This window comes from Danio rerio, chromosome 2, assembly GCF_052040795.2.
Source record: "Danio rerio strain M-AB ecotype USA chromosome 2, GRCz13ab, whole genome shotgun sequence".
NCBI lineage: Eukaryota > Metazoa > Chordata > Actinopteri > Cypriniformes > Danionidae > Danio > Danio rerio.
Window position 1 is genome coordinate 41,682,480 of NC_141022.1, and position 11,110 is coordinate 41,693,589.

The 11,110-nt window shown below is 36.4% G+C and overlaps 3 protein-coding genes across 8 annotated transcripts; all 3 read right to left on the reverse strand.

Moving 5' to 3' along the window:
* Window positions 1–41: 41 nt before the first annotated feature.
* On the reverse strand, window positions 42–5,030 carry rnf212b (si:ch211-10e2.1). Of its 2 annotated transcripts, NM_001441650.1 has the most exon segments (13): window positions 42–390; window positions 472–502; window positions 641–701; window positions 809–857; window positions 952–976; window positions 3,186–3,229; window positions 3,320–3,348; window positions 3,443–3,503; window positions 3,590–3,696; window positions 3,850–3,924; window positions 4,584–4,636; window positions 4,721–4,827; window positions 4,922–5,030. In NM_001441650.1, coding segments are annotated over 12 exon segments (711 nt in total). In that variant the 5' UTR covers window positions 4,821–4,827; window positions 4,922–5,030; the 3' UTR covers window positions 42–314.
* A 687-nt stretch (window positions 5,031–5,717) lies between these two features.
* Window positions 5,718–7,818, reverse strand: zp3f.1 (zona pellucida glycoprotein 3f, tandem duplicate 1). The gene is given in 10 exon segments (NM_001007180.5): window positions 5,718–5,817; window positions 5,897–5,977; window positions 6,067–6,158; window positions 6,267–6,355; window positions 6,424–6,529; window positions 6,636–6,816; window positions 6,899–6,990; window positions 7,094–7,179; window positions 7,442–7,620; window positions 7,727–7,818. Coding segments are annotated over 9 exon segments (936 nt in total). The 5' UTR covers window positions 7,791–7,818; the 3' UTR covers window positions 5,718–5,817; window positions 5,897–5,930.
* A 645-nt stretch (window positions 7,819–8,463) lies between these two features.
* zp3f.2 (zona pellucida glycoprotein 3f, tandem duplicate 2) lies at window positions 8,464–11,089 on the reverse strand. 5 transcript variants are annotated; one of them, XR_015477393.1, is made up of 11 exons: window positions 10,957–11,078; window positions 10,416–10,600; window positions 10,232–10,335; window positions 10,071–10,162; window positions 9,813–9,993; window positions 9,617–9,722; window positions 9,452–9,540; window positions 9,247–9,338; window positions 9,055–9,157; window positions 8,938–8,976; window positions 8,582–8,853 (listed from the first exon to the last, which is right to left on the reverse strand). XR_015477393.1 is itself a non-coding variant. In NM_001007179.3 (10 exon segments), coding segments are annotated over 9 exon segments (981 nt in total). In that variant the 5' UTR covers window positions 11,015–11,089; the 3' UTR covers window positions 8,464–8,853; window positions 9,055–9,092.
* Between the last annotated feature and the right edge of the window lie 21 nt (window positions 11,090–11,110).

Genomic DNA, 11,110 nt, shown 5'->3' on the forward strand with positions numbered 1-11,110 from the left:
TGTTTATATCCTTGTTCTAACTGAGCCAGCGTGCAAAAACTGACATTTCTTATTAACACATTTATTGTTTTTCCTCAGTTAAATGCGATTTCAATTACAATGTAAAATAAAAGCAAGTTATATTTTGTCCATATGTGTCATTTTAATCCTTGCAATATGCTAATTCAAAAACAAGTAAAACATTTAGATGATATTTTCAGATACAAAAAAGGCCAAATACTTTACCCACTGCAATGGATTTTATGTAAAGTACAACTGATAAACGCCTTTCCAATAACTTGGAAGATTATAATGATAATCCATGTGACTACTAGTTATGGTCTTGGAGACTGGAGGTAGGGTCTAGCCAGAAGCTGGAAATGAAAGTTGTTTGGAGTTGTATGTTGCGATCTACAAATAATGAGAAGGAAATATGCAATTGCTTAATAGAGCATCAAAATGTTTAGTCTTGGTAAATGCATAAATGGTTACCTTGTGGGAGTGTTAACTGAGCTGGGTGTCCCTTTAAGATAAAAAGAGAACATAAACACACGATAAGTCTGAACAATATTCCCCACCTTGAGTGGACTCCTTTTACTTTACAAACTCCTATAATGATATTTGAGTGATATGATTAGTAGTATGATTATATATCACTTACTGAAACTGCGGTCTGGTACTGAGCTCACAGTTGAAATAGAGATGGATGACCCTGTTGGTGTCTAGACCAAATGAGATGTAAAACAGGGTTATAAACACTTGTCTTGATAACTGGTCACATTTAACTAAACAAACTATATACTAAAATATAGCAGAGAAGTCTACTCACTGTCATCCCAGGTCTGGAATGTCTAAACCTCTCCAATGTGTCACCCGAACTTGCATGAAAATCAGAAATTAATTTCATTACTCTTACAAGGGGATTTCAAATCGACCAAATAAAAATGACTAAGATGATAGAATCCAACCTACCTGACAGCTCGAGAATGAGGTGTGACTGTGGAATGTGATGAGAATAAATATTTACAAAACAGTGTTTGCTTCAAGAAGGCAAGGGGTGCATCTCAATCAGCTCTCTAGGTTCTGAGGTTATGAATCAGTATGTTGTTGATACTGACAGTAGGCATGGGCCAGTATAAGATTCTGATGTTATGATAACCTTGAATAGAAATATCACGGTATTGTTATTACTGCTCTAAAATATGTTCTTTATAAATGTCACTTGTAAACTTTTTTTCCCCTTTAAACACAATATATTTTATTTAAGAAACTTAAAAAATATCGTGGAGCAGTAAACATGCCAGGCTAAATAATTCAAATAATCATCGACTTCTGTCCTCGTTTGTTTCAAAAACACAAATTTATTTATAATTTAAAATGGCATCTTTTGATATCTTTTCTGCTGAGATACTGTTTTGAAAAAACAAAACAAAAAAAAGCGTAAATAAAAACAAACCTAGCGTAAACAAACAAGCGTAAAAAAATAACAACAACCTTGAAAATGTTTTTTGTCCCATGCCTAGCTGACAGTAAAAACAAGGAAGTCCTCTTTGTACATCTCCTCTAATATTCATGAACAACAACAACAGATCTCATATTTTACATATTCTTATAACATAAAATATCATTTTAAGAGTTCACACTTAGCTAATGAACTATCAAAAGCTTGTTTGGCATGCTGTCCCGGGAGAGAGCCCTGAGCACAAGGGATCCTCGAGCCCAGGGCTCCTTCCCGTTCGCAGAGCAAGAAGGGAGCTTGTGTTCTGTGGATCTCAGAACTCCCCGGCTGCAGTAGCTAAGGGAACACATGAGAAAAAGGGGGCTAGGCAAGTGCTTGATTGTTATGCATGATGTAAATCTTTTGATGGTGGGAGGAAACTGGAGAACACGGGGAAAACCCACACAGACACAGGGAGAATATACAAACTCCTCACAAAAACGCCCACCGGCCTGGTGGAACCAGGGTCGGCAGTGTTCTTGATGTGGAGCTAACAGGGCTAACCACTGGGCCGCCATGCCGCCCGATCTATGGTAAAGGAGGAGAATGGGGAGGAAGGGGAGTTTCTACCAAACGAAGATAAAGTGAACTGAAGACTGTGGTTTTTTTATAGTAGCTTAGGGCTCGTATGATTGGAAGATCATGATTCGCTAATACGAGACCGGCTGGGATAAATCATGAGCATGTGATCCTTTTAATATCAGTTTATAAATAAACATCACTTCAAGTACACAACAGATAAATTGTTTAATATACCTACAACATTTCATCTATTAATTTATTAATGTTAAACAACCGTTTTTATATTCTTCTGTATTTGTCTATATATTTGTTTAAGCTTAAACATGAATATGGCAGTCAGTGCCAATAGCCTAGCGGTTAAGTTTGCTGACATATTGCAGTGTTTCTGGCATGAGGCTACCCACACTTTACCTGGTGATGTGAGGCTACCCACACTTTACTGGCTAAAATCCAAATAAAGGTGAAACACCCCTAAAAATAATTACACACACACACACACACACACAGTTGAGTCAGAATAGTCAGAATTATTATACTTTGATTTTATTTTTTATTTTTTATTTCCTAAATTATGTTTAACAAAGCAATTTCATGTCTAATAATACTTTTTATACTTGAGAAAGTTTTATTTGTTGTATTTCGGCTGAAATTGAAGCAGTTTAAAAAAAAATTAAAACCATTTTAGTCAAAATTATTAGCCTCTTTAAGCTATACAAACCATAAACAGAACAAACCATCATTATACAATAACTTGCCTAATTAACCTAGTTTAGCCTTTAAATGTCACGTTAAGCTGTATAGAAGTGTCTTCTCTCCATTAAACAAAAAATGGGGAAAGAAATAAACAGGGGGCTAATAATTCAGACTTCAACTGATATATATATATATATATATATATATATATATATATATATATATATATGTGTGTGTGTGTGTGTGTTTGTGTCTGTTGTGTCATTAAGTGTGGTGAGCTAGTTCATGTGATTTATTTTTCATGCTTCAGAACTACCATTGAGGGAATATTGTGAATTTCAATGCTCCCTGGTTTTTATGATGCATTGTGAAAATTTTAAGGTACTGAATGTTTCAGTGCACTGGAAGACTCCCTGATCCATGCCCTGACTACTCAACCAGTGGTCTGACTGAGGCACCCAAATTTTCAAACTCAAGCCATGAAACTTGCTACCTGGTGATGTGACAGCCACAGGAAGAATCATCCTTGGAGTTCCACTATAAATGGGAATAATATATTTAGATTTCATATATATTAGCTTGTAGTGTATTATATTATAGCACCTAAACACAATTATCTGCATTTACCCGTTAATTGAAAGACTCCCAGGAGATGTCTGAGTGTGTATGGGGAGAAAAATTACAGGAAACATGAGAGAGAACGAAAGGTATAATGCAAGTGAGGTGGAGCGCGCAACAAGAAACTCTCACCCTCCTCTGAGAAAGAGGCTTCTTTAATTCTTCATTCTCCTGTTTCAGCTCAGACACTTGCCTTAAATAAAACAAAAGTAACTAAGCAGTCCTATTATACAAGTGTTACTAAATATATATTTGAGGTCCAAGTCACACAAAGACCACCTGTAGCACTGGTCACGGACTTCTTTCAGCTTTCGCTCCAGTTCCACAGACCTGCTTCTGAAGAAAGCGATGACACGCTCTTTCTGCCTTTTCTGGAAAATTGCAATCTGAAACACATGTTTTTCTTAGGCCTTGAAGTTATTGTCACGTGATAAATTCAAGTTCAAGTTCCAGGGTTAACAAGACAATGTTTGGATTTCCTTGGCCTTTCAAATGCAGTGGGTTAAAATTTAAACTGGGCAGGATGAAATGAGTAAGACCTGTGCAATATGTTCCAGTCGAGTCTGAACAAGCTTCACTGGATCTTTGAAAAACATCTTTTCCTGAGGCTTCATCTACAGAAAATGAAAGGAATACGTGGGTGACTGTATAATAAAAAGGATGATTTCTTTAAGATACACTTGTTCTCTAACTAATAATAACAATGCAATAATTAAAACATTTAAACTGTAATATTTCAGACCATCACTCTCATGTAACATGTAAGCAATCTAAAACAATGGTATTTTCTGCAATCTTTCATTACTACTTCTTAGTTACTAATGAAAACCTGTTAGCACGTAGGTCTGCCTATAGCTATCAAATTAGCTAGTTATTGAGTGGTTCCTTTTATACTTAATAGTAAGTAGTCTGCACAATACTGATATTCTCTGCATGCTTGATTAACATGCTTATTTTTTGTTAATACTGACAGACTATGAAAATGTTGACCTGCCTGTATGTTTCTGATGACAAACTTACTCTGAAATTTCAGTTGCCATATGAAATGTCTCTATTCTCTTTCAGTACAGAACTGTATTCATCACTCAAAACGAGTTTAACCACCTAGCCCACATCCAGTGTGGACCAGGAGACCCTCAGGGTGAGCTTTGAAGATGGGGGTGGGTAAAAATATGGTTCCCAGGGCAGACCAGACACACCAAGGCTCCCTGTGGATCAAGACCTGCTGACTGTGTGAAATGAGCACTTGTTTATCGGTGTGACTTAAACTCACCTGCTCAGATATGTGTAGGTAGTTGCAGCTGGCATGACAAACTCTGCACTGACCTTTAGGAGAACAGACTTAATTGAACCACGCTAGCTTCTCTAATTAATCAAGTATAAACAGGACATGTTTAATTCACGACTTACTTGAATTCACGCAGTTCTCACAAAATATATGGCCACAAGAGGACACCGCGAACTTTTTCCCCTCCCTCACAAAACAGTTGTTACAGTGAAACCAGTTCATTTCTCCACTGTGGAGGAGACCACACATTAACGTATACATGTGCTTTGTATATTTAACGTGACGTAAAGCTAGCAATTTTCTCATTACTCTGATAAGATTACCTCAAGTTTACAATGACAATTCAGCAGAAGCTAGTGGAGTCACGGCCTACCGTCAAGTTAGTGAGTCACACTTAATCCAACAGATGGCGCCAAAAAGAAACTGTTAAATGGCAGTTCAACAGACGACAAACTTGACGCCATCTAGTGGTCAGTTTACGTGAAGTTAAACTCCATACATTTTGTACACATCATTTGGAAGCTGAAATGCCCAATGAATAACAAACCATTGGTTTCCTACACACACAAATAAAATTATTATAGTCATACCTTAACCATCTTGTTGCATTTGTTAGGATTAATTGCCCTACCAAACAAGTGAGACTACAATGTAAACGGTGATCAATTAGTCCTGACAGAAAGGTAACAAGGTTGATATTCTAACTTAATTTTATAAGTTACAAGGGCTGTTTTAAGTCAGTTGACTCAAGGTTAATTTGATTTAGATTAAATCTTTGCAGTGCGCACACTGAAAGTGTTGCATGCAGAATTGTTGCAACAATGTATTTGTATTGAATTTAAACAAATTAAGTTTAATAATGTTCAACTTAATTTGTTTGTTTAAATTCAGCCCAAATAAATTGTTTACAACCACTTAACGTAAAATTTAGTAAATTCAAGAAATCTTTGAATATTTTCTCAGTGCATTTAATTGAACATCCACTTCATTTAGGAAATTCATAATTACAGATCATCTAAGCAAACTTTTATTCACTGAGCAAGAAACACATTAAGCTTATTTTGCTCTGCAGAAATGTTTAAGCAGATTTATATTTCAATAAAATGAATAACACCAGAATCATTTTAGAACAGTTTATTCATTTTAATAAACAGTTCAACAGGAACGGAAAGAACACCACCAGCGTTTCCAAAGCAGCTCCAGTGGCTAGGGGAACAATCTGAAATGATTCAACAAATTTATAAAAAATAAAAAATATCAAAATTGCAACAAAAACAATTTAAATAAAGGGTACAAACCTGGACATGCCTAAAAAGGTATTTGACACCGTAATCACTTTGTAATAACCAGAGGCCCAAGCATAGATATTGCGGAGGAACCTGTAGATCATGCATCCAGATTATGTTCAGTACTAAAACTTAAAATGACCAATTGTTCATCTTTATACCATTGAATGCACTAAACGCACCTGCTTTTATTTCCCTTTTCTTTGTTCCTTGACAACTAGTGTCACAACAGCTGCAGAGAGAACTCTGGGAAGGATCATCCAACAACACCCATCTGCAAAAGAGAGAGAGAGCCTATTTGTAAAACAAGGTAAACCAATTTGCATTCAAGCTAGACTCAATTGTATGAATTTAGGAATGCCAAGCAATTAAATATTCATACTGTGAGCTGGCACTGTCATATTGACATGCCTTCTTGCTACTGTCCAGAGCTTGAGGGTCCCATGCCACAAGTCTGCAGTGCAGGTAGATCTGAAGATGACATACATTTGTAACAAGGAAAGCATTGCCAAAAAAAGGGAAAATTTAAGCCAACTTACATCTTGCCCTGTGGCAAATCTGAAAGCTTGAAGACCTAATCGGATCTCTGAAAGCTGGTTTCTTGGCAGAAATCTAGAGTTTGTCTTTTTGCTGTCTACCAGACATCTTAAACAAAAAACAAACAGGTGGTTTATCAATTTCAAAATAAAGATATTAATCCACCAATCTTGAAAATTGTTTTAGAATGAGCACACAATATTCAAACACATACCCGCCATTTGTAATTAGTGGGTGAATGAGAGACTCTGGACTCAATATTGGTGTTGTAGTGGCCCAACATTCATCCAAGAACAGTATTAAAGGCTGATGGCCCAATTGTTCAACAGAGGCGGAAATTGGGATTGTTGAGCCTAGAGAAAATGTTGTGGAAGTGGCCAAACCACTGAAGTCATCTACAAAAATAGAGAGCATCAGAAAGATCATTAAAATGGTCAAGAGGTTAACTCAAGAACGTTTCACTGAGTTTATACCCACCATTCATAAGAGTCAAGTGAAAGGCCAAACCCCCCTGGCCATATGTTTGAAACGCCAGAGGATCATACAAAGGAGGAGACCACTCTTTTGGCCTGAGGGGGAAGTCAATGGTTTAGATTTATAGTTATCAGAAGATCAAGACAGTGGAGCATCTTGGTTTAAAGTTACACATTCTAAAATGGACAAAGCCATCACCTTTCAAATACACATGCCACTGGATAAGAAACGGTTTCAGCCACAGAAGTGATCTCAGTCTCAAATACAATCCCACCCATTGTCACCTAAGAGGAAGAGAATGTGAACTTTGAGAAAAAGATTGAACTCTATGGGTTTCCATTTATTTATTTAAAAAAAAAGAAAAAAAAATCAGTATTGCTACACTTTTTTTCTAAATGAATCTCAAATAAGACCAAGGTAAAAGGACACCTGAATTTAGTTTTTTTTTTAATGGTAATTATGGGGTTTAAACCAAGTACCACTTTACTCAAGCCATTAACTAATAGTTATGGGTTCAATGAATTAAGTGAACTTATTTAAACTCACCAGCCTCCTAATGTCACAGGCCCCAAATTCAGCATGAAACACTGCTTCAGACCCTTGAGCGTTCACAGATGCTCGAGATGGAGGGCAGCTCCCCAACCGGAGAAGAAATGGATCTATTTGAGAGACTACTTCACTCCATTGCACAGAAACAGAGTTTTTGCCGCAGTTCAGAGTGATTGCTAAAGGAAAGTAAATTTGGGTATTAGCTTAGAATCAGTTTGTGCAACAAATGTTAAAATCATTGTCCAACATAAACACTGCATTCTCATAAAAGGTGTAAATTACCTGCTCGTGCCACTATGGAAAAAGCCAGAAAAAGAAAGACTACAAGTATCAAAAAGGACTGCATTGTGACGATGTACTCGCATCTTCTTTCAGGAAATACTTATGCACTTCGAATGCTAATTAACCTAATTAAAGGAGTCAAATGTGGTAAGCATTGATTGCGTGAGCTTAATTAACATCAGCTGCTAATGATTCATTTCTGATGATCACACGATGTTGGTTGTTCACAACTCAAGTGTCATTTTCAAATGATTTTTATTTTAAAAAATAAGAGGAATTTTCTATAGACTAGGGGTGTCCAAACTCGGTCTTGGAGGGCAGGTGTCATGCAAAGTTTAGTTCCAACCCCAATAAGACACACCTGGGCTAGCTATCAAGCTCTTACAAGGCTTTCTAGAACATCCCTGCAAGCGTTTTGAAGTTGGAGCTAAAATCTGCAGGAGGACATCAGACTCCAGGACAGAGTTTAGACACCCAGGGTATAGACCCTTTTGAGGGATGTAAACATTAGCATTAGTTCAAACCTATTTTCATGTTTTATATTTTTAATTTTCATAGCTTCCAAGAATACAAAAAGTCAACATTTTTATAATGACAATTGTTTTAATTCCAAGTTATGATTGAACTGCCTCCAATAACAGTTATGAAGTAGTTTCAAAACAATTAGGATATGTTCATTGGATAATGACATAACATTAAAATGGTCTATTTGCTACCAACCTAGTGGGTTAGTTTTGTATTCCTGCTGAACAGTGTTCATTAGAATCACCTACTTACATTTTAATAACCTTACATTAATTATTCATTAATTAATTAAAGCATTACAAAAGGTTGCAAAAAAATGAGCTACATAAAAAGTGTTTAAATATTTTTATTTTGCACAACAACTCTCAAACTTTTCAGACAATTCTCAAACCTTTTCCTCACCATATTCTATTACACACTGAATTCTATAACATCCAACCTTTCTTAGGATTTACCATTTTTACATTGACATTTTATGACAAGCATTTAAAGACAGAGTCACGTTTCACAGTTTTTAATAGACAATGTAAAAAAGATGGAGCAGTAAAGAAAATAATCTGAAAATGGCAGCTCTTCATGACTCCTGATGAAGAATCCAGCACCTAATGAATAGACAAAGCGTTATTCCAGTTCACTAGCCAATCATGTATCTCAGCCATATTATATACAAATTAAACACCATTGACTCATCAAATATTTACAGCCTCACCAGACAGAACCTCAGCCTACAGAAGAAAAACAAACTACTATAATATACTATATTATAATATAAGTGAACCATTTGACAATTCTAAAGCATAAACCTTTTTCTGAGAGAAGAAACAGACAGTTGGGGCAGAAATTACTGGGACTCCTCAGTAAAAGTCAAAGGTCCTAACACAGATTTTAACACCAGTCCTTGAGGTGCTGCAATCCAAACACACTGAATGTTAACAAACTCACATTAAAATGGTTTACTGCATCTTTGGTTTAGAACTAATATGCTTTTGATTTACCAAAATCTGCATCCTTCTTTTCACGACCACCGCAGGTTGAGTCACAGCACTGGCAAAGAGAATTCTGAAATGGATCATCTAAAAGCTCCCACCTATGAATAAAAAAATAAATAAATATGCCTTAAAGTATATTAAAAAAAAAAAAAAAAAAAAAAAAAAAGCATAGATACTAAAAGCATTTAATACCAGTCATATATTTACTTACTCTCCTGTGGCTTTATTATAATTGCACGCCTTCTTCGTTTTATTGAGGTCATCAGGATCCCATGCAATTAACTTGCAATGGATGTAAACCTGCAGGAAAAGAACAAGCAGCAACAAATTCAGATGTTTAAGAACTTGACAAGTTTCAAACAAGAGACTCCCTCACCTCTTGTCCCACAGCAAATGTGAAAGCTTGAAGGTGAAGCATAATCGAAGAAGATTGAAACCTTGGTAAAAACCTGGAGAAACTCTTCTTCCCATCTACAAGACACCTGTAATGGGTTCATGTTGTCAGCTGTGGAATTACGTTCACTAATCTGCAAATATATACTGTCTATTTCAATTATTACAAACATACACACCCTTTATTAGTGATGAGTGGGTGTATAAGTGTATCTGCGTTCATTTCGGGTGTTGCAGATGCTACACATTCCTCCAGAAACAGTACCAGTGGCTGATGGCCTTGCTGGTCAACAGCAGCCCATATAGGTACAAAAGATCCCAAAGGAAAGACTGTGGATTCTGCCGGACCACTGAAATCATCTGAATAGAAGGTTTTGAGACAAGTTATCATTAGGAGATCAATCAGTTAACAGACAAAGGTTTTCCTCCATACTTACGATTGAGGATTGCCATTTGAAAGGCTAGTTGCCCATAACCTTGTATTTCGCCAGTAGAAAGACTCTGGAAGGCAGGAGTCCAACCTTTTGGACTTAAGATCGAATATAGGTTATTGTACTTCACCAACGAGAATGATTTTGCCACAGTGTTGTGACCTTACCTGTCATATACACATCTAACTGGATAGGTAAAAGCTGGAGGGTAAGGTTTGGGCAATGGCCTGTAAGTTAGTTGGTTCTCGTACACTAAGGATTTCCACGTTGACTAAATGAAATAGAAAAATAAAGTTTATTAACAAGTTTTCAGGATTGAGTGATAAAAAAAAATCCATGAAACAAACTTACGATCCGTCTGAAGCCGCACGCACTGAATGGATAGTGAAATTCTGCATATGCTCCATCTTGCGTCATGTTAGAAAACACTGAAGGAAAGCAGCTACCCAAGAAAAGACGAGCAGGATTTGCAGTCATCGTTTTCTCCAATTTCCACTTGACATGAACAGAGTGGTCCTTGCAATTAACTTGTATATCTGGAAAAAAATGACAGAGGTGGAACTTAATAGTTTTTAGAGTTAAAGAAAACTGAACAACTCTGGCATCAGTTTGGTTACAAAGCAAGTAATTAGCAGGTCAAGCATCTTGGATCAGAATTCAAGTCCGCTAGCCCTGCTGAAGAAATCAATATTGGCTGGTAAGGTAAATTTTGAAGCTAGTGTGCTAGTTTCAATGCTGGTCTTTTCAGTAGGAGGTTAGACTATAAAATATGGTGGTTAGTCAACCAGCTAACAAACAAATAAACAACTTTTCCCACAACATGTTTCATAACTCCTTTTTCTTAACAATAGATCAACTTTTTTAGTGCAGTAATAAACATTACCACCATTACTTTCGTCAGACTCAAATGCTGTGGCAACTGCAAAAACAAAAAGCCACAGACAATTCATGGTCGGGTAGCGCAGACCAAGGAGGTGCCAACCAAACGCTCTCTGTAAAAAGAAGCTGAACTCTGTTTCTCCTCATCAGTAACGTTAATTTATAAC